Source organism: Caenorhabditis remanei, chromosome IV (assembly GCF_010183535.1).
Source record: "Caenorhabditis remanei strain PX506 chromosome IV, whole genome shotgun sequence".
Lineage (NCBI taxonomy): Eukaryota > Metazoa > Nematoda > Chromadorea > Rhabditida > Rhabditidae > Caenorhabditis > Caenorhabditis remanei.
Genome location: NC_071331.1, coordinates 23,322,224 through 23,344,833, shown reverse-complemented (window position 1 = coordinate 23,344,833; position 22,610 = coordinate 23,322,224). Strand labels below are relative to the sequence as shown.

At 35.9% G+C, this 22,610-nt stretch overlaps 3 protein-coding genes across 3 annotated transcripts; all 3 read right to left on the bottom strand.

Moving 5' to 3' along the window:
- Positions 1-374: 374 nt before the first annotated feature.
- On the bottom strand, positions 375-4,445 carry GCK72_015946 (uncharacterized protein; the record flags this gene model as incomplete). The annotated part of the gene is made up of 4 exons (XM_053731225.1): positions 375-1,098; positions 2,148-2,354; positions 3,128-3,256; positions 4,408-4,445. The coding sequence occupies 4 exons, from the start codon at positions 4,443-4,445 to the stop codon at positions 375-377; spliced, it is 1,098 nt and encodes a 365-aa protein (XP_053585997.1).
- Positions 4,446-14,252: 9,807 nt separating this feature from the next.
- Positions 14,253-19,999, bottom strand: GCK72_015945 (uncharacterized protein; the record flags this gene model as incomplete). Its single annotated transcript, XM_053731224.1, has 8 exons — positions 14,253-14,469; positions 16,353-16,644; positions 17,925-18,033; positions 18,405-18,471; positions 18,555-18,628; positions 18,710-18,794; positions 18,893-19,041; positions 19,880-19,999. The coding sequence occupies 8 exons, from the start codon at positions 19,997-19,999 to the stop codon at positions 14,253-14,255; spliced, it is 1,113 nt and encodes a 370-aa protein (XP_053585996.1).
- A 1,309-nt stretch (positions 20,000-21,308) lies between these two features.
- GCK72_015944 (uncharacterized protein) lies at positions 21,309-22,535 on the bottom strand (the record flags this gene model as incomplete). Its single annotated transcript, XM_053731223.1, has 4 exons — positions 21,309-21,390; positions 21,443-21,556; positions 21,605-21,719; positions 22,472-22,535. 4 exons carry the CDS (start codon positions 22,533-22,535, stop codon positions 21,309-21,311), a joined length of 375 nt encoding a protein of 124 aa, XP_053585995.1.
- Positions 22,536-22,610: the final 75 nt, after the last annotated feature.

The following is a 22,610-nucleotide window of genomic DNA, read 5'->3' as shown; positions in this document are numbered from 1 at the left end:
TAATTTTAAGCCTCTTTTTGACTGAAAAATCGAATTTTTCGGCTGAAAACGACCAAAAAATGAGAATTTCCAAGACAAAACGTGGCTGAAAATTAGGATTGTTCGCAATTTTCACCCTTAAAATCTCATTTTTAGTCATTTTTAACCAAAAAACACAATTTTTCAGCCAAAATATGAATGTTTTATGGAAAAAACTGAAAAAACCTCAATTTCAGGTCATTTTTAGCCAAAAAACACAACTTTTCAGCCAAAAAAATTTAGAAAAAAAAAATGGCCCAAAAATAATGATTTTTCTCATTTTTTAGTTATTTCCAGGTCATTTTCACCCAAAAAACCCCAAATTTTCCCCTCAAAAATCAATTCAAATTAAAAAATTATGCGAAAATGAGTCTCCACGTTGCTCCAACCAAGGGTACTGTACCAGTCACCCAACATCCGACAGCCAATGGAATCATTGCAATGGGCGCGTGCCATTGAATCAAATCAATCACTCGATCCACGTCATCCAATTCATTTTTTCGAATTTTTTGAATTCTCGGAATTCTGGATTCTGGAGCACGACGTCTTCTGGATTTTGTCTTCTGATTCTCCTGACGTGACGGCGGTGGCGTGTAGATACCGTAATCCTGATTTTTCAAAGATGGCTCCGGGGTGACAAAGCTGATGGCAACTTCAGAAGACGACGGCCTTCTGAATCCTGACGTCGTCGTCGTGGCTTTCTGAATCCTTTTTCCAGGATTCTGAGAATTCGGATTCTGATTCATCGTCGTCCGTCTCAGAATCGCGTCCTTTTTCGGAAAATTCAAATTGTTCAACGCATACGAATGCAGATATCGATAATTCTGACGACGTGAATCCGTCACGCCTTCTGAATCCTCGACGCCGCCAAATTCAGATGACGTCATGACTTCCGAGTGCTCCGTGCCAGAAGGCGTCATCGGTGAATACTCCAGATGACGTGCGGATTCTGGAGACGTCGTCGTCGTGTCCAGATGCAACAATTCTGATGTCGAGTGGGCGGGGCCAGAAGTGGGCGGAGCCTGTGGTGGAGTCACATCACCAGATGGAATGACAGCAGTGTGTCGGCGAGACAGCACGCTAGAATTTCGAGAGAATTCAGATGGCGTGGGGGAAAAAGGGGCGGAGCCTATTTCTGGCGAGTTTTTCGTCAATTTTGTGCAATTTTTTGGTCATTTTCAGCCATTCTTCAGCAGAAAAACAGATTTTTGGGGAGAAAATGTCAGATTTTTAAAGTTTTTCAGAGGAAATTGACGAATTCAAAGTCATTTGAATCAATTTTCAGCCAATTCAGACAGATTTTTATCGATTTTCCACACATTTTCAGCCTGATTTCAACTATTTTGACTGATTTCGAGTTAAAAATGGCCGATTTTTAGTGAGCCAATTTCATATAAATTTTCAGATAAAAACATACAAAAATCACTCAAAAATGGGATTTTAGATGAAAAATCTATCAAAACACGGGGGATTGCATGCAAAAAAAGTGGTTGAAACAGTAATTTTTGCTTAAAATTTTCCGAGCGTCCGGATGTCTGAAATTATCAAATTTTCCGAGAAAAAAAAGCATTTCAGACACAATTTTGGGCATTTTCATCAATTTTTCCTTATTTTTTTCTCGAAAAAACACATTTTAAGCACAATTTTTAGGTTTAAACAGTAATTTCAGTCAGTTTCACTAATTTTCAGACTGAAACGGTGAAAAAATGGGCGGAGCCTAGTTTTCCGATAAAAATTGATTTCAAATCGAAAACAATGCATTCCACACACAATTTTGGGCATTTTTATCCATTTTTCAGACGAAAAAAATTGATTTTTTCAACAAAAATGCTAGAAAAAACGCTAATTTTCAGAACTGAAACAGTGCAAAAAATGGGCGGAGTCTCGTTCGGATGTCAAATTTTTCGGAAAAAAATAGAAAAAAAAGCATTTTAATCGATTTTCCCACTTTTTCAGCAAAAAAGTGAATTTCAAGTTGTTTCCGGCTGAAACCGTAAATTCACAAAAAAATCAGAAAAACTGATTTTAAATTTAAAAAAAATGCATTTCAGACATAATTTTGGCCATTTTTTCCACATTTTTCAACAAAAAAACGCATTTTAAGCCTAAAAATCTCATTTTTCTCTCACCTTCTAGCCGGTGAGACGCCCGACGCTCCTCTTCCAGTTCTCGTATCCAACAATCCCATATATTTGGCGCCACGTGACAACAGATAACCAGAGAGTACTGTAGCCGTGAGAGATTTCAGCCAAGTCGGAGATCTCGCGGGGAAAAGAGCTTTGATGAGAACGGCGGCGAGCAGGGATCCGAAATTGAAGAGTGTCGAGCAGAGAACGCTGAAAATTCAAGATTTTTATTATTAAAATTGTGAAAAAAATCGATTAAAAATGAAAAAAAAGGTGTTTTTTGACCTAAAATAGCTGAAATCTGGCTGGAAAAGTCTCCGTTGTTTGATAGATTTTACCTTGAAAAAATTACGAAAAATAACAGATTTTTTCATTTAAATTGTGAAAAATTCTCATTTTTTCGAGCAATTTCGACCTATTTTTCCCTATGGTCAAAAATCATTAAAAATCAATTCAAATCATCGGTTTTCAGCAAAATTTGAATCATTTTCAGCCACTTTTCACTGTTTTTGAACCAATTATTGACAATTTTTGGCTTTTGAATGTTTTTTTTTTCTGAAAATTTAACTGAAAATGGCTGAAAATTGAGAGAATCGGTCTTATGTCTCTTGGGCCTCGAAATTCATATTTTAAAAAACTCAAATATCGAGATAAAACAGTGAAAAACTCACTTTTAGATTGAAATTTTGCGATTTTCGAGCATTTTTTTTGTTGGTATAAAACAGCTAGAAAAAACGCAAATTTCCAGTCTAAAAATGTATTTTTCACTTTTTTATCTCGATTTTTGAAAAATGTGCTGAAAACCACTGAAAAGCTCGTCATTTTTCACTCAAATTGGCTTATTTTGGTTACAAATTTTCGAAAACTGTGAAAAATGGCAGAAAATAACCTAAATTTTGAAAAATCTATTTTCCAGTCATTTTATTTGATTTTCGACTAATTTTCAGCCTAATTTCAGCTATTTTTCACTCAATTTTCCGTACCTAAACTCGACACGTTCCCACGGATTGACACGATGAAGATGTCTTCTGAAATACACGTAGAATCCGAGTCCCACGTTCGCATTGAACAGAATCGTGTTGCTGACGGCGAGGTCACCAGTTGGGAATAGGCTGAAAAAAGAAATCGATGGCCTAGGAACCCCAAATGCTGAAAAACTAGTCCCCGCATTCAAAAAATCGCTGAAAACGCCAAAAATTCGACTTTCAACGCTAAAATCGAAGGGTGGCCTAACTTTTCCCTTCGGTGGCCTAGGAACCCCAAAACTAGTCCCCCAACCTGTGGCCTAGGAACCCAAACCCTGAAAAAACTAGTCCCCGCCTTTATAAACGCTCAAAAAATATGAAAAAAGCAGGTTTTTCGAGTAAAAATCGAGCGTTGGCCTAACTTTTCCTTTCGGTGGCCTAGGAACCCCAAAACTAGTCCCCCTACCTGTGACCTAGAAAACCAAAACGCTGGAAAACTAGTCCCCGCCTTCAAAAAATCGCTGAAATCACCAAAAATTCGACTTTCAACGCTAAAATCGAAGGGTGGCCTAACTTTGGTGGCCTAGAACCCCAAAACTAGTCCCCCCGACCTAAAAAACGCTGAAAAATCCGAATTTCGCCTCGAAAACTCGCCTAGAAATGATATTCGGACTGAACAAGTGCACCGTATAGAGAGTGTGTGAAACGGCACCGCTAGCCGGCAGATAATGAGACAAGAAGGTGCGTGACGTCACCGGCGGAAACCATTTCGACCAATCGATGCCGAATTTTCCCGTGGAAGACGTCGTGGTTTGATGACCCGGTTGGCTTCCTGGAAATTTCAAAAATGAAATTTCAAAAAGAAACCATTTCATTTTAACCTTCAATAACAATCGATTTTGAAACGAATAGTTGGAATTTTGAGTATTTTTGAAACAGTAAAAAAATTTCATTCCGGAATTTTTTCAGGAAGTTTCATACTGAAATTTTCAGATTTTCCCATCTTTTTTCATTGTTTTTGTCATTTTCTACAGAATTTAAAATGAAAATTTTGTGCTCATTCTTTGTGTGCTCTCTCAGCTCAAAGTCCGCGCCCCCCAATGTACCGCCCGTGTTGTCATCCTCCTCCAAACGATTCCCGGAGAGAACATCTTTGATTAATGGGCGGCCCCCGAGAGGAATCAGATAAGAAGAAGATATCTGATGTACACAAATACACGTACAAAACACAAAAAAATTCTGTGTTTTTTGAGTTTTGTTCGGGTGATCAAAAATTATTTGAAACATTTTTGATCTACCGTATCTCCAGGGATAACGGAGCATCGTAGCAGGACATCTGGATCGACAGACACACAGACCAGAGATGTTGGGAAGTGAAAATTTTCTTATCCGGAAGTCGGAAGTCGGAAATAAAATTTCTTATCCGGAAGTCGGAAGTCGGAAGTTGAAAGTGAAAAAAAGCCCGGAAGTCGGAAGTCGGAATTCCCAACAACACTGACATAGACCAACCAATTTTTTTTAGGATTCTAGTGGAAAATTCACCGAAAAACCGCAATTTTCAGATCTAAAATGCTCAAATTGGACGAAAAATGAGTTTTTAAAGCTGAAAATCATCAAAAATCGATATTTTCAGTCATTTTTAGAGATATTTTACTCTAAAATTGTAAAATTTGATTCGAACTAGGCTCCGCCCTTTTTTTCCACAGTTTTACTCAAGAAAAACGAGATTTCTATCAGAAAAAATACTAAAAACCTTAAAATCGGCATTTTTCGTGTTTTTTTGTTGCTACAATAATGTTTCTGTGTGTCTGTCCGGATGTCCGGATGTCCACTAGAAACTAAATTTTTCGGACGTCTGGACACACAGACAGACATCGATTCCACTGCTAATCCCTTTTTCACTGACAAATAATGCAATTTCCCGAATGAATTCTCTCTTTTTTCTACAAAAATAACTTTCTCACTTCAGAGAAATAGCACTAGGGAAGTGAGAGACGCAGAGAACCAATGTCTCCAAAATGAAACGGGTTTCATTTGATTTATTTACGATGATGTATCGATAAATTCACCATTTTTGACATGTTATCGTTTCGAAAACTTGACGATTCTAGCGGGTTTTTTGACTTTGATCGCGATGATTTTTGGGTGAAAAATTGCGAGAAAAAAATTACAAAAAAAGGGAAAAAATCAGTCAGTTTAGGTATTATTTCTGTGTGTCTGTACGTCCGGATGTCGTCTGTATGTCTTTCTGTATGTCGTAAATGCGCTCCGTCGCACAACGATTGGCACATTGACGTTTCAGGAGGAATTTTCGCAATTTTCTATGAATTTTGGCTAAAATGCACTTTTTAGACGATTTTCTCCAAATTTTTTAAAACCAATTTTATATTTTGAAGAATTTTGACATAAAAATTGGAAAAAATCGATTAAAAAAAACCGATTGAAACAGTAAAAAACGCGTAAAATCGATATTTTCTGTCATTTTTTGTGATTTTTCCTTCAAAAAAACCTACCGGAAGATGATGGATGGTCGAGAATTCCCATTATATGTATGAACGTTGAGAGAAGTTGTGTTTGTGTCGTTGTATTCGATTAGGGGGTAATGGATTGGAAGAGAATAGACGAATGACCGGATGGAGGCCGGACTAATTGAATTAATTCAATTCGTTGATGATCAGTTGGTGTCTGAAAAAAAATCGATCAATAATGATGGAAAACAGTGTGAAAAATCAGAGTTTTTAGATGGATTTTCGTTGAAAAATTCAGTTTTTTGAGCAAAAATCGAGCAATTTTTGTCATTTTTCCAGTTCCAATGCGTTTTCTTGCAGATTTTCTGGAGAAAACTCAAAAAAACGTGTTTTTTTGTCTGAAAAATTGAGAAAAGTACAGACATCCGGACATCCGTACAGAGAGAAAGATCTCAGATTTTCCAATTTTTAGCTAATTTTTGGCGAAAATCGATATTTTACTAATTTTTATAATGGAAATAGGGGTTTTTGGCTCGATTTCTGGCCGAAAACGTATTTTAAAATGATTTTCTAAAAGTTTTCTCGATTTTCAGAGAAAAAGATCGGGTCGTTGCTAAAAACATCGATTTCTCATCAATTTTCTGTCTAAAAACCCGATTTTCCACTCAAAAATCGACTGTCAAAGTCAATTATAGCCTAAAAACCCGATTTTCAGCATAAAAAATTGGATCGATGCACCATTTCGGTTGAAAATAGCGATTTCTCATCAATTTTATGCCTAAAACTCGATTTTCCACTCAAAAATCGACTTTAAATGCCAATTTTATGTCTAAAACCTCATTTTTTGCCAAAATTCGGGTCGATGCACCATGTTTGCTCAAACTGAGATTTCTTGCTAATTTTAAGCTTAAAACCTCATTTTCCACTTGAAAATCGTATTTTTATGTAAATTTTAGTCTAAAAATCCAATTTTCAGCTAAAAATCGGGTCGATGCACCATTTTTGTTATAATGCCGATTTTTGCAAAACTATATGAAAATTGGCTCAAAAACTCGATTTTCCACTCAAAAATCGACTTTTAATGTCAATTTAAAGCCAAAATCTTGACTTTCTGTCAAGAATCGGGTCGATGCGTCCTGTTTGCTAAAAACATCGATTTCTACTCAATTTTATGTCTAAAACCCCGATTTTCCCTATCTTTTTTCTCTAAAATCTTCGAAATCTCACCTTTCTCACTCAAAAATCAATAATAAATTCTTATTCTTCGTCCAATCGGGGGTTTCGAGAGTAAATTTTGTCAAAAAAATGAAGAAATAAGTTCTTCTCGTTCGGAGTCTCTCTCGCCACAAGAGTGCGCAGAGAAAAAGAGAAAAGGGGCGGAGCTTCCCCTCAGCGGGTCGTTCTCTCTGCAAAAAGAGAATGTATACAAATAGGAAGAAGGCGAAAGTGAGAGCAAATAAACGATGATAAGGAGGAGTTGAACTATGTTATAAACGGAAAACTAAATGAGAAGATACTCAAATAGAAAAGAGAAATAAATGAGGGGGAGTACAACAGTACAACAATCATGTTGGAAATTGGAAAAAAACGGTCAAAAATTGGATTTTCGGGGAAAAAAAACTAAGTTTTTAAGCTCAAAAAGCTATTTTTTGGCTTAAAAACCCGATTTTCCACTTAAAAATCGACTAATAATGTCAATTTTCTGCAAAAAACGTCGATTTCTCATCAATCCTATGCTTAAACCCCCGATTTTCACTGTGTTTTTTCTTTCAAATGTCTTTTTGAGGGTTTTTCGCTCAAAACCGCTATTTTTAAGTGAAAAAACGACGAAAAATGAGCCAAAATGTGCTAAAACGGGGTACTGTAGCTTAAAGGCGCATGTTGTAAAATTGTTAGTTGGGTCACGCCACGAAATCGGGTTTTTGCAAATTTATTGAATTTTACAACAATCACTTAAAAAAAACAGTCAAATATTGGATTTTGGGGAGAAAAATGAGAGAAAAATTGCGTTTTTAAGCTCAAAAAGCTATTTTTGAGCAATTTTTAGCTTAAAAACACATTTTCCACCTAAAAATCACCTATTTATGTCAATTTTAGTCTGAAAATCCAATTTTTGCAAAAAGATAGGCCCGATGCACCATTTTAGTAAAAATTGGGTTTTGATAAAGAAATGAAGGAAAATTGCATTTTTTTTAGCTCAAAAAGTGGTTTTTGAGCTATTTTTGGCTCAAAAACCTAATTTTTGCGAAACTATATGGAAAATTGGCTGAAAAACTCATTTTTCACATAATTTTCTGCAAAAAACCGGCGTGATGCACCATGTTAGCTCAAAACGTCGATTTCTCTTCAATGTAATGCTTAAAACCCAATTTTTCTCGAAACGATAGGAAAATTGACACAAAAACCTCATTTTTAGATTGAAAATCAACTTTGAATGTCTATTTTATACTTGAAAACCCGATTTTTTATGGATTTTTCCTTTCAAATTGCTTTTTAGGGGTGTTTTGCTCAAAAACGCAATATTTAGTGAAAAAACGACGAGAAATGAGCCAAAATGAGCTAAAATGGGTACTGTAGCTTAAAGGCGCATGCTGTGAATTTGTGAGTCGGGTCTCGCCACGAAAATAGATTTTTTTACAATTTCTTTGCAATTTGAGTGAATTTGAAGGCTTAAAATTACAGTTTCACTGATTAAAAGTGTTTAAATAATTCTAAAACCCGAAAAAAATCGGTTATTATCAAAAAATACAGTTCCAGCAAGCTAAAACGCTAGTGCGACAGGGAATTGGGGGCGGAGCTTAAAGGGGGACTGAAGTATTCCAAAAATCGAGATTTTTTTATATGAATCGACTCAGAATTTTGTGGAAAAGAGAAAAGTCTCTTGGAGCCAGGTCCGAAAATCAGTCTAAAGGGAGTTATGAGGCCTCAAAGTGTCAAAAAAGGGTCTCTCGCATGGAATTTTTTCATTATATTTCAACGTAAAATTCTCTCGCCGTGCAGAGGAAAAATGTGAAAATTGAGAAAAATTCTTTGACAAGTCTGAAAAAAGCAAAAAAGTTATGCAACTGAATGAAATATCCCCCTCATTCACAGTAATCATTCACAGTGATCAATCACAGTAATGATATTGTTCTGTTGAGTTATCAAGGTCAATTCCAACCAATGACTTCATAATCATGGAGGCACTTCCTCATTTGAACATGATGGAAAGTTGATATAAGAGAGTTCACGGCATTATTCTCTCAATTTTCACATTTTTCCTCTGCACGGCGAGAGAATTTTACGTTGAAATATAATGAAAAAATTCCATGCGAGAGACCCTTTTTTGACACTTTGAGGCCTCATAACTCGCTTTAGACTGATTTTCGGACCTGGCTCCAAGAGACTTTTCTCTTTTCCACAAAATTCTGAGTCGATCCATATAAAAAAATCTCGATTTTTGGAATACTTCAGTCCCCCTTTAAGCGTTTTTGAGTTTTTCAAGGAATTTCCATTGAAAATCGGTCATTTTTTCGGTATTTTACCAGTTTGAATCGAAGAAATACTGCAAATTCGGTTATGGGGTTATTCACCTCCGGAAAAAACGTTTTTTCCCTCGATTCATTTGCCGGAAAAAACAGTTTTTTCCGTTTTTCGCCGTTTTTTCCGGCAAATGAATCGAGGGAAAAAACGTTTTTTCCGGAGGTGAATAACCCCATTAGAACTCAAAAAAAAACCGAAAATTTTTCGATTCAAACTGGTAAAACTAGTAAACCACCAGAAAAACCAAAGTTAGGACCGATTTTCGCTAAAAAAATTCCAAAAATTCCATGAAAAACCACTCAAAATCTTGCGAAATGTGTGCATCTATGCATCCGGCTTGGGAGGGGGGGGGGGGGGATTGTCCGTGGAGCGCGTTTGCGCGCGCCTCCACGTCCTTCCGCTCTCCAAGAAGGAGTGAATGGTCACCGCCAAAAAGGAGGGGAGAAAACCGTCTCAATGTCATCAAAAAAGTGTCGAGACGGGCGGTTTCTTGTCGCCCGCTGTGAGACATCGGGCGAGAGATCCGCTGCCACACAGTGAGACTATGAGAGACGCAGAGACATTTTGTATGAGGGTGTTGTGGGAAGAGAGGGGAGAAACGACAGGTGCGTCTCGGACTGAGAAAACTGCGAAAAAAAAAACGAAAAATTCCGAGAGAAACAACAACATAGAAATGCGAAGAGGAAGCCAATTGGCCAATCCAATAAATCTGATGATATTGAGCATTGCTCTGAGGCTCTGAGGCTCCAAGGCTCGAAAAAAAATCAGAGGGAAATCGGGTCTCGGGGACCCGATTTTTCCATGGAAAATCCGAAAATTTCAGTCAAAACACGATTTTGGCCAGAAAATCTGCCAAAAATGGCGTTTTTTGGCCCGTTTTTTGACTGAAATTGCGAAAAAACCTCTGAATGTCAGGAATTTCAGAAAATTCTGGGAAAAATCTCTGAAAACGAGCTCCAAAGAGCTCAGAATCCGTCAAGAATCCGTCAATAAGCTCAGAATCTCTAGATTTCCAGAATTTTTTAAAGAAAATTCTAGAAAAATCCTAGAAGGCTTCTGAGAGGATTCTGGAGCTACTAGAATTTCTGAGAATTTGGTCAGAATCCGTTTCTTTAAATGAAAAATGAAAAGTTACTGTTTCAAAATTTCGTGAATTTCGATTCTCTGGAATTTGAGAATGATACCACAATCCTAATATCGAGGTAACTATCAGAAAATCTGGACGAATTGACAAACAGATAGACGGTGTGGAGCTCAGAATAGCTCAAATTTCAGTTTCAGAGTGCAATTTTGAGCCGAAATTTGAAATTTTTTGAAAAAAAGCTCCTAAAAAACGGAATCAAGCTCAGATTTTCAGTCACAAGAACTAATTTTGGCAGATTTTCAGCTCAAAATCGTGCCCAAATTAGTTCATGTGACTGAAAAGTGAACTTGATTCAGTTTTTTTTGGGACCCTTTTTTTTTCAGAAAATTTCAAATTTCGGCTCAAAATTGCTCTCTGAAACTGAAATTTGAGCTATTCTGAGCTCCACACCGTCTAGAATGGTCACGTTGGCATAATTCCGTCTGTCTGTCCGTCAATTCGTCCAGATAGTTACCTCGATATTAGGATTGTGGTATCGTTCTCCAATTCCAGAGAATCGAAATTCACCAAATTTTGAAACAGTAACTTTTCATTTTTCATTTTCCACTGTCTGTTTGTCCGCGCATGTCCGGATGTCCCAGATCAGAAATTTATTTCCAAAATTTCTCGGACAAACCGACACACAGACAGGTTCCATAACTTTCAAAATTTCTCATTTTTCAGCGGAAATACTGTCAGATGACACACAAAATTGTGTGTTGCTCTCATATTCCTTATCACCAAAATGCCATCACTAGCAAATTTTCGGTTTGATAGGATTATTTGTTCTGAAATTTCTCACGAGGTAAATTTCAGCAATTTTCAGCAGAAATCGCTGGAAATTTCGGCAAAATAAGGTGAAAAAGGCACTTGTGGTATACTGTAGCATGCGATAATTGCGCAATTATCTTAATTATGGGGATTGAATCCTTATAAACCAATCAATAAAAATCAAAATTATTTTACTGTTTCAATAAAATTTGAAACAGTAATTATCGTTTTTACTGTAGTCTGATCAGCATATATACTGGACATTAGTGAACTACAGTAACCCAGAAAATCCGCCTGCACATCTAACTGAGGTTACTGTCACACTCGGTATGCCACACATCATCAATAAATTATACCAGTTACTGTTTCAAAATGTTTTGAAACAGTGAAAAATCGAGTCAAAGTCAGTGATGAGCTGCATGAATCTACAGTACACCTGCTACAGTAATCTCTCGCCTGCACATCTAAGTACAGTCAGATCCTCGTAGAAGAGTACAGTAACCCGAAAAGATTGCCTGCACATCTAACTGTAAATACGGTCAGGTTACTGTCACACTCTAAACAGCACGATATGATAACATTTACTGTTTCAAATGATTCGAAACAGCAATAAAATCGAATTATAGTCGGTAATGTTGTGGACGATATAGTAATTTCTACAGTAATCTCTCGTCTGCACATCTAACTACGGTAAATAGCAGAATTAAACGGATAAAACGTCTTAGATTCGAAAGAATTGCCTTCCAAGACAATAAAATCCGCCAAAAAACCAGTTTATGGTAATTGGTCAAGCGTATCGTCATTGTGATGTGAACACCATGTCCGAAATTGTCATCAGATCAATGGTCACTGTTCGGGGAATTCTAGGAATCCGCAAAGATTTTCAGAATCTAAGCTCAGAAGTTAGGTTGAAAACGTGCCAAAAATAGCTCATTATGACTGAAAATGTGAACTTTTGCCCGTCGTTTTTAGACTGAAATTGCGAAAAAAGTCAGAAATTTTCAAATTTAGGCTTCTGAAAAGATTCTGGAGCTACAAAAATCTCTGAGAATCTGGTCAGACTCCGTCAAGAATCTGTCCAAAATCCTAAAAAATCGATATTTTCATTCATTTTTTGAGATTTTTTCCGGAAAAAAAGAAAATGCCACTGCTCTTTGGATCTTTGTGTTACATTCTTGTAAAATGAAACAAAGAAGAGCGAAACTTTTGAAGTGTAAAGTTGTCAACTTTCAAGAAGTTCAAGTGTGTTTTCTATGGAACAACGAGCAGTTGTTCGAGATTTGCCAGAAAACTAAAAAAAAAATCTCGAAAAATAAGAGTTTTTAGGTTAAAACCGGTGGAAAAATCGGTTTGAAACCGGATTTTAAGTCGGAAAATGACAAAATCCTTTGAAACAGTGAAAACTGCAGCAAAAAAATCTCCGATCAGTTACAAGTAGTCGTATATGAGAGTCATCTGCTTGCTCAATATATCATCTTTTTCTCTTTCTTTTTTATGTTTTTTGTGGTTTCGAGAGGATACACTTGTGACACTCCCTCTCGTAACTGAACAGTTGTTTGATTTGAAAAACTTTTAGTGAAAAAATGACGAAAAATGAGCTAAACTACCATTTTTACCAGTTTGAATCAAGAAAATTCGGCTCAAAACCGTTTTTTTTTCTTTTTTTCAACTTTTTTCAAAAAAAAAGTGATTTTTCAGTGAAAAAATCGTCGAAAAACGATGAAAAATAAGCCAAAACGGGGGGTACTGTCGCTTAAAGGCGCACGTTGTAAATTTGTTAGTCGGGTCTCGCCACGAAATCGGTTTTTCCCGGTTTTTCAACGATTTGAACGATTTTGAACGCTTAAAATTGCAGTTTCACTGATTAAAAGCGTTTAAAAAAATTCCAGAACCCAAAAAATCGTTCCAGCATGCTGAAACGCAAGTGCGGCAGGGTAATGTGGGCGGAGCCTAATTTTTAACTGATTTTTCAACGAGAAACATCGAAATTCATTAAAAATTCGTGTTTTAATCGAATAAAAAAGTTGAAAAATCGATGAAAACACGGATTTCTATGTAAGAAACAGTAAAAATGACTGAAAATCGATGATTTTTGGGCAAAAATCCACTCAAAATGGCTGAAAATTCAGATTTTTTGCGGAAATTCGAGAAGATTCTCTTTCAAAGTGTGAGAAAAGTGTGAGAAAAAAGGGGAAGGAATTGGCTGAATAAATAAACAAAAACTCGTGAAAACTATCAACAAAAAAATGGGAAAAATCGATAAAACAATAGAAAAATTGGACGTTTTACACCAATTTTACACCAAAAAATGGCAAAAATTCACATTTTTACATTGAAATTTATGGAAAAACGAGTAAAAATGAAATCAGATCGATTTGGGAAGATAATAGGCTGGAAATAACGTAAAAATGACGATTTTCAATGGATTTTTCGACTGAAATTGAGAAAAATCAAGGATTTTAAAGTTTTTAACCGATTTTTAGCGAAAAATCACAGAAATTCAGCAAAAAAGAGTTCAAAAAACCCTAATTTCATAAGAAAATCTGCTGAAAATGATAGAAATCGTCAAAACCTGAATTTTCAGGGATTTCTGAGCTAAAATCGGCTGAAAACGAAGAAAGAATGACTGAAAATTGCTGATTTGAGCAAAAAAAAAAAACGAAAGAGAAAAATTCAAATTGAAAAATATTTAAAAAAAAAACGGCTGAAAATGACTAAAAACCTGGAATTTTGACGGATTTCAGTCATTTTTTCTCAATTTTTTGCAATTTCCCGCCTATAAATCATTGAAAATCAGAAAATTGTGGAAAAATCGACTAAAAATGGCCGATTTTCAGCCAAAAAATTACTAAAAATCTGGAATTTTGACGGATTTTAAGCCATTTTTCTTCAATTTTTGCAATTTTTCAAATAAAAATCCATTTTCAATTCTAAAAATGACTAAAAACCCGGAATTTCGACAGAATTTCAGTCGTTTTTCATCAATTTTCAACAATTTTTTGCCTTAAAAATTCTGAAAAATCAATTTTCAGTGAAAAATGACTAAAAACCTGGGATTTGACAGATTTTCAGCCATTTTCAAGCATTTTTTTCCAATTTTACACATAAAAATACCTGAAAACCGAAAAAAGTATAAAAATAGGCTAAAAATGTCCGATTTTTCAGCCATTTTTCACATAAAAACCTCATTTTCAGTTAAAAATTCCATAAAATACACATAAGAAATCGCGAAAATCAACAAAATCACAAAATAAATTATCTAGACACGTCCAAAAACGGTGTTATTCGGGTAGAATGGAAGTTGTTGATAGAGTGAGACCATTCCAATCGAACTGGCTGCAACTACAGTATCCGAGTGGATGTCGAATGAGGAGATCGGAAAAATTGATTCATTTCGAATGGGATCGAGACGAAGCGAATTCGCCAACTCTCCTTCCAACCAGATCACATCCTTCTGAGAGCGAGAGCCCATGGCGCTGGAAAATTTTAAAGGTAATTAGGGTAATTAATAGGGTAATTATTAGCAGCCCACGCCTTCTTACAACTGCGCTCCGCCGCAAACGAGAGAGTATCGGCGAGAGAGACGCAGATTTTTTTCTGGCGCGAAACAGATTTTCACCATTTTTGACCTATTTTTGCATAATTTTCACTCGGAAATTGGCAAATTTTTAATTAAAACTTGTGAAAATAGATCAAAAATGGTGAAAATCTGTATCGCGCCAGAAAAAAACTCTGCGTCTCTCGCCGATACTCTCTCGTTTGCGGTGGGGCGCAGTTGTGACGAAATTGGTCTGCTAATAGGGGGAAAACCAGACAATTTTTGACTTTTATCGTTCAAAAACTATTTTTAATCAATTTTTATCGATTTTCAGCACAAAAAAAACCCATTTTCAGTGGATTTTCAGTGGTAGTTAGGGGTAATCAATGGCGGTAATTAAGGATAATTAATTGGGCAATAAGCGGGAAATTATGACGAAAATCTCTTCTTTTTTTGGATTTTCTTTTTTTGAATCTCCGGATGTCTGGGCGCCGATCGGTGGGTAGTTAAGACGATAATTAGAGTGGTAATTAATGATAATTAAGATGAAAAATCGTCCGTCTGTGCGTCCGCATGACAATTTTCTTGGGATTTTATCTGTCAAAATCCATTTTTGATCAATTTGATCGATTTTCAGCACAAAACCCGAATTTCATCCATTTTTACGGATTTTCTTCTAAAAAAATAGTAAAAATTGACACTTTGAACGGATTTTCAGCAGGAAAAACCAAAAACTCATGTTCAATAGTCTTTCAGCTATCTTTCGAGGGATTTTCACAAAAAAATCAAAAAAATTGGCATTTTTAACCGATTTTCAGCAGCCGTTTGTAAAAAGTGCCGATTTCAGCCGATTTTTGACGGATTTTCAGCCAAAATAGCTACTTTGGGTAATTTCAGTCAGTTTTCGATGGTTTTTTAAAGTAAAAAAAAATTATTTTTATCTGTTTTCAGCCAATTTGAAGGAAGTTTCCCGCTTTTTCAGCTCAAATTTTGCCGTTTTCCCATTTTCCCATCGAAACTCGTACATTGGTCCGGCGGACGCATCAATCCTTATCAAGCTGCCATCATTTGCCGAAACGAGAAGAAACATGGCTTTTCAGCACAAAAAACTCATTTTCAGTGGATTTTCAGCCAAAAAACAGCGAAAATTGGCACTTTTTACGGATTTTAACCCCTTTTTTCACGTAAAAAACGCTATTTTCAGCCGATTAGCCTCAAGCTTCGCCATGTTTCGCAAAAAAAGAGATTTTCAGCACAAAAAACCAATTTTCATCCAACTTTCAATGGCCAAAAGTAGTTACTTTAAGCCATTTTCACTTTTCAGGTCAGAAACACGGATTTTCAGTAAAACCGCTGTTTTCAGCCGATTTTTGACGGATTTTCAGCCAAAAACAGCGAAAATAGGCACTTTCTAAGAATTTTCAGCCTTTTTTCTCGTAAAAAATGCGATTTAAGACGGAAGAGACTTTTTTTCAACGGAAAACAGTGAAAAACTGAATGAAATGAACCAAAATAGCTATTTTGGATCATTTCAGTCAGTTTTGGACAGTTTTTCTCGTAAAAAATGCGATTTTCAGCCGATTTTTCTCAAAATTTTGTCATTTTTCGAGTGAAAAATGAGGTTTTTTTCAAATTTTAGAGACTTTTATAGTTCAAAATCCATCAGTTTTGATCAGTTTTAATCAATTTTCAGCACAAAAAAAACCCATTCTCAGCGACTTTTTAACTGATTTTACTCAGTTTTTCTCGTAAAAAACGCTATCTTCAGCCGATTTTGCTCAAATTTTGCCATTTTTTGGATGAAAAACTCCAAACTCGTACATCGGAGCCGCGGATGCATCAATCCTTATCAAGCTGCCATCATTTGCCGATACGAGAAGACTATCAGCACAAGTTGGATGAAACATTGTCTGAGTGATTCCCTTCTTCGCAACTAAATATGTCGACGTGATACTTGCTCCACGAACATTCCTTGCATCAATTAATCCGACTATTCCATCATCTGTTCCACAACAAATCAAATTCGATTGAGCCGGATGAGTACAAAGAGAAGAGACCGCGTCCAACGCCTTCTTCGATGGAATCAGAAGTTTGATCGGGTCCAGTGAGGGTTCTAAAATTGGAAAATTGGGAAAAAATGGCTTAAAATTCAGCTTTTTCTGAAAAAAATCACGAAAATTCGATCTGAAATCGAAGAAGATTGCGTTTTACTACAAAAATCGCAAAAAAAGCGAAAAAAATTGATCAAAATCGATGGAAAATGAGGAATTTTTGAAAAAATTGAGTTTTTTTTCGACGAAAATTGCTTTTTTCACTGAAAAACGGTCGAATTTCTATAAAACCCGCTAAAAACTCAAAACATTGAGCTTTTCCAGCGAAAATCGCAGAAAATGGCTCAAATTTTAAGCGATCTATGTGATTTTTCAGCTAGAAATCTTGAAAAATCAGCTAAAACCAGAGTTTTTGAGCTGAAATCGAAGAAATTAGCGATTTCAGAGCCATTTTTCACGTTTCTGTCAATTTTCTGGCGATTTTTCATGAAAGTAACTCAAAAAATCGTTAGGAAAACGACAAAAACGTAAAAAATGTTACTAAAATTGTCAATTTCTTCGATTTCAGCTCAAAACTCAGATTTCAACTAAATTTTCGGGATTTTCAGCTTAAAAAAGCATATAAATCTCACATTTTTGCGGTATTTCCTCATTTTCCATTAATTTTGATCGAATTTTCGCTACTTTTTGCGATTGTCGTCGGAAAAGCCCAATTTTCAGCGATTTTTATTGGATTTATCATGAAATCACTAGAAAAAGTGGTAAAAACGTGAAAAATGTCACTTTTGTGCTAAAAAATCGCCAAATTGTCAAGATTTTCCGCTTAAAAAACACATAAATCGTTCAAAATACTCAAAAATTCAAATTTTCGCAGAAATTCCTCATTTCCCATCGATTTTGATCAAATTTTCGCTATTTTCAGTGAATTTCGTCAAAAAGTTCAATTTTAAGCTAATTTTGCTCGATTTTTAAAGTTTTTTATCGGATTTTTCATAAAAATCGCTAGAAAAAACTGACAAAAACTAGAAAAATCGCACATTTAGGCTAAAAAATCGCCAACTTCGTTACTTTGAGTTCAAAAACTCAGATTTTAGCTGAATTTTTGAGATTTTCAGCTCAAAAAACTACTTAAATCGCTGAAAATACTCAAAAAAGCTCAAATTTTTGCGAAAATTCCTCATTTTCCATCGATTTTTATAGAATTTTCGCTATTCTAAGCGATTTTTATTGAAAATTTGACGATTTTCAGCGATTTTCGTTAGAAAAAGTGAATTTGAAGCTAATTTTCCATCGATTTTACTCAAATTTCCGCTATTTCCACTCATTTTCCACCCCCACTAACCCCCATTATTCTCTCTTAAATCCCAAATTGTGATTTGTCCGTTCGAATCGCCGGCAGTCACAACATTCGAGCCGAATGAGGTGCAAATCGACCGGATTCCAGCTTGTCCCTGCAAAAAATGACGTTTTAGGGCTGAAAATCGTGATTTTTTAACAAAAAATTAGTTTTTAAAGGCAAAAATCGTGGTTTTTGAGCTAAAAATCGTGGTTTTTAGGCCAAAAATCAGTTTTTTCAGCCAAAAATCAAAATTTTGAGCTGAAAATCGTATTTTCAAGTGAAAAATCGGTTTTCTGAGCTGAAAACCTCTGTTTTAGGCCAAAAATTGGATTTTCAAGCCCGCAATCTAAATTTAAAGTTAAACATCGATTTTTTTGAGTTAAAAATCGAATTTCTAGGCTAAAATACTCAGAAAAAGCACATTTTCGGGTTAAAAATATGGTTTTTTGCCCCATTTTTCACGGATTTTCACTAATTTCTCACCGAAAACACGGTTCTGGCCTTGCCAGTCTCCACATCAACATCTGAAAGCGTTCCGTTCGATGAGGCGCTGAAAATATCGATTTTAGTGTTAAAAATTGCGGAAAAATCAATTTTATAAAGTCAAAAAACGCCAAAATTCCCGTTTTTCACCTCAAAACACCATTTCCATTGCGACAAATCGCTCGACTCGCACTTCCATCGTGTACTGACGGGATTCGTGACATCTGGAATGAAAATTGTGAGTTTTTGAGTGAAAAAATCGGTTTTTTGTGTCAAAAATACCGAATTTTCATCTAAAAACCCACCAGTGTCAAGTCCTCTTTGGCTGTGTTGAAAACCGCCAGTGATCCGTCAGCATACCCGACGCAGACTCGATTTTCGGGCATTTTGCTGGAAAAAAAAATGAAAAAAGTCAATTTTCGGTCGAAAAAAATCGATTTTTGATCGAAAAAACGCGAAAAATCCGAATTTTCCCCCTAAAAACCTACCAAGCATCGTTCGGATCGACTTCTGAATTCTTAATCGACAGAATTCTGAACGGATCGATGCCATCGTCGCGTTCCCACAACGCCACACACCTTCCACGCCCTTTTCCGAGCAAAAGGACTTGAGATGAGCCTTCGCCGGTGAAAAGTACCTGAAAATTTGATTTTTGGTAGAAAATAGCTGAAAAATCAGGTTTTTTGAGTCGAAATTATGGAAAAACGGGCGCTATACTAGTTGGAAGGGGTCACTCAAATTTTCGAATTTTTAGGCAGATTTTTGGCTGAAGGTGTGAGGCTGAAGACGTGTAAGAAACTCTTTTTTGTTACTTAACCTTTTTCTTAGGCTTAGGTTTCTTAGAAATTCGGGAAAAAATTTGACAAATACGATTAATTTGTCAATTTTTTTCCGAATTTCCAAGAAACCTAAGCCTAAGAGAATAGTGGAAAGTGGTCCCTCACAAGAATCACACTCATTGTGTAAGCTTTGTCCCTCCTTCAGCACACTGATTCGGAAAATCAAAAAAATATTAATACTAAAAATGGTTCAAAAAATCCGAGAATTATATTTTGAGAACTATTTTTCGGGAAAATTTTTTTTTGATGGAAAATTTTTTGTGTCCTAACAACTTAAAAACATCATAGAAATAATCAGCTATCATTTTTTTGTCGAAAAAAGTGAAAAAACCGCGAAAAAAAGTGACCCCTTCCAACTAGTATAGCGCCGAAAAACGGGTTTTTTGGATAAAAATCAGCCAAAAACCAATTTTTTCGATTTTCGGCGATTTTAATCAAATTTTGAGCGTTTAGATCAAATTTTACGCGGTTAATTTTAAACAAATCGCGTTTTCCACCTGTTTCTACATCTGAAAGTATTTTTTCCGCCAAATTTTCTTTTTTTTTTTCCAAAAAAAACCTCTCAAAACCCAAATTTCCAGCTTTTTTCCAGTATTTTCAGCCTTTTTCAGCATTTTCCAGCCTCAAAATACTCACTTTCGACAGTTTTACATCTGCATGTTGCATAGTTTCGGCCACAATCGGCGCCGAAGTGTTCGCTTCGGTTTTTTGCGGGTGCGGAACGAAATCCGTGTCTGTCGTGATGTTTACCGTCATTTTTGGGTGTTCTGGAGTGAAAAATCGGGTTAAAATCAATAAAAAACCTCTAAAAATCGCGAAAAATCACGAAAATCCAAGAAAAACTGGAAAAAATACGATTTTAATTCAAAAAAATACGCATTTATTTTTCGCTAAACAACACGCGCTGACGGGATTTCGGAGTGTCGTACTGGGTTTTTTCGGCGGGAAACAGAAAAAATCAAATTTCGAAATTTTTTTTTGCTAATTCGCTTTTTTTTTTCAAAAAATTTATGCGTTATTTCCACCATTTGAGCCGAAATTTTGTTTGAAAATCGATTTGTCATCATTTTTTGTCAAAATTCCTTGTTTCTCGTCGTTTTTCTCGTAATTAGATTTTCAGTCGAGAAGATATTACTTTTACAAAAACATTTTGATCGGAAGACTAATTTTAGACCACTTTTCTGTCAAGTTCAGATTTTTGGCTCATTTGAGTCCAAGACATCTATGCAGACGCGCTCTATTGACAACAGTGATAAATTTTTTGCGTCTTCAACGTTGAATAAATTCTAATGTTCACCGACTGTTATGCACTAAGTTCGAAAGTCCACCGTAACGCAAAAAATGTACCATTGTTGTCAATAGAGCGCGTCTGCATAGGTTGTCTTGGACTCAACGTGTTTTGGCTCGTTCACTCGTCGCTTCGAACAAATTTCCTCCTCGAAATTGCTATTCTCGCTTGCTATATCGTGCTATTTTGTTTTCTTATCATGCTTCTCGTTTCTTCTCAAAATATCCAACAATATTCACATTTTTTCAGAACCAACATCAATACTTCTCGAGAAACTTGGAGGAAAAAGCCATGATGGGTGTAGAAGACAACGATCACTCTAGCTTTTGTCAACTCTTACGAGAGGTCTTCACACGCGTGGTAGTTAGGACTACTCCGGATCAGAGACTCCATGTAGTCTACTGTTCTAGACGGTTAGGAGTAAGTTCTACACGCAAAGAAGGTATATGAAGACGCGTGGTAGTTAGGACTACTCCGGATCAGAGACTCCATGTAGTCTACTGTTCTAGACGGTTAGGAGTCAGTTCTACACGCACAATTCGCGATGATTACATCCACGCGGTGATACTAGGTGTATATGATCCGGTGATTACATTTATGAGCGAATACTAGGCGAATATTTTTTCGGTAACTTGCTTGATAATAAAGCTTTTCTTTCTCTGAACGTGTATACAAACTTTTGAGTATCTACCAATTTATTGTACTATAAAAAACCCGAATAACACATTAAAAGGTGCAAGTCCAGTAGAGCACCTTTGCATCCTGCAATATAAAAAATTAGCCTCCAGAAGTCGGGGGATTCGTGAGAACACATTCAACGGTTTGTAATGTTATTGTCATTCCTTCGTTGGTAAATGTCCTAAATTTTTTTTAAATGAAAATTTTTGAAAAAAAAAGTTTATGATCTCTACCAAGCGCCACCAGAACACTGTAATTGGACTGAAACGGTCTCGAGAGCATAGTCCAAAAACGGATCCCCATTTCCACGTATACCAGCTTGTAGACCAGTGCCCGGTACACTAGTTCTGGAATGAAAAAAAATGTTTGTTTTTTTCAAATTCCCGCCAACTCACGTGCAAGTTACAGTATTTACTGTACAACAAGTGTCGTCCCTAGAGCAGGTTTGACTACCCAGTCCATCGGGCAGGTCACTTTGAGTGAGGATAATGTTCGCGGCGCGACAGCAGTCTGAAACAATGCGACTTTTTTTGAAACAGTAAAACATTATTGAGTTTTGTGGCTCCAAGCTCTCAAAATTTCGAAAAAATTAGATTTTTGGACTGCTTCAATAGTTTGACTATAGCATCGAAATGGAAATTTCAGACAGAGTCAAAGATTCTAAAAACTCCTGAAACAAAAAGTTTTTGAAAAATTCTTTCTTTAAGGTAAATTTTCTAAAACAACAAGATTTCATATGTTTGATTATTCTCCTGAATTCTCAGAATTTCGTAAAATTTCTAAATTGGTTAAAAAAGAGTCACCAAAGACAATGAGTTTGGCGTAAATTTTTGAAAGTTTCGAAACAGTAATTTTTTTTTAACTTCAAGTTTTGAAAAGAACAATTTATTGAAATTTTTGTAACAGTTTTTGTGGACATCCGGACAAACATACATACAAACAGATAAATAGACATACTATCGTCGACTGAACTTAGCTCAAAGTTAAAGTAAGTTTCATGAAAATTTTGAAACAGTAACAATTTTTTTTTCAAAAATCAGTAGTGGATAGTCGAGTCGGACTGACAGATGTGGATACAGACTAAATGGAGATGGTGGACACCTGGACAAACAGACAGACAGACATACAAACATAATGTTAATTTGAGAAGCTATCGGACGCGAAGTCTTACTGTTTCAAATGTTTTTTACTGTTTCAACAAAAAATTTTGAAACAGTAAAAAATTTTTTTTTCAATTTCTCTATATTTTTTTCTAAACCAACCTGTGGGATTTGGCGTGCCTCCTGGTACCGTTTGTAGACATCCTGAAGTCATTGGTATCATCATTTGGAGAATGAGTAAGGACACCTGAAATAGTTAAATTGTGGACATCCGGACAAACAGACACAGACAGACGGCCTA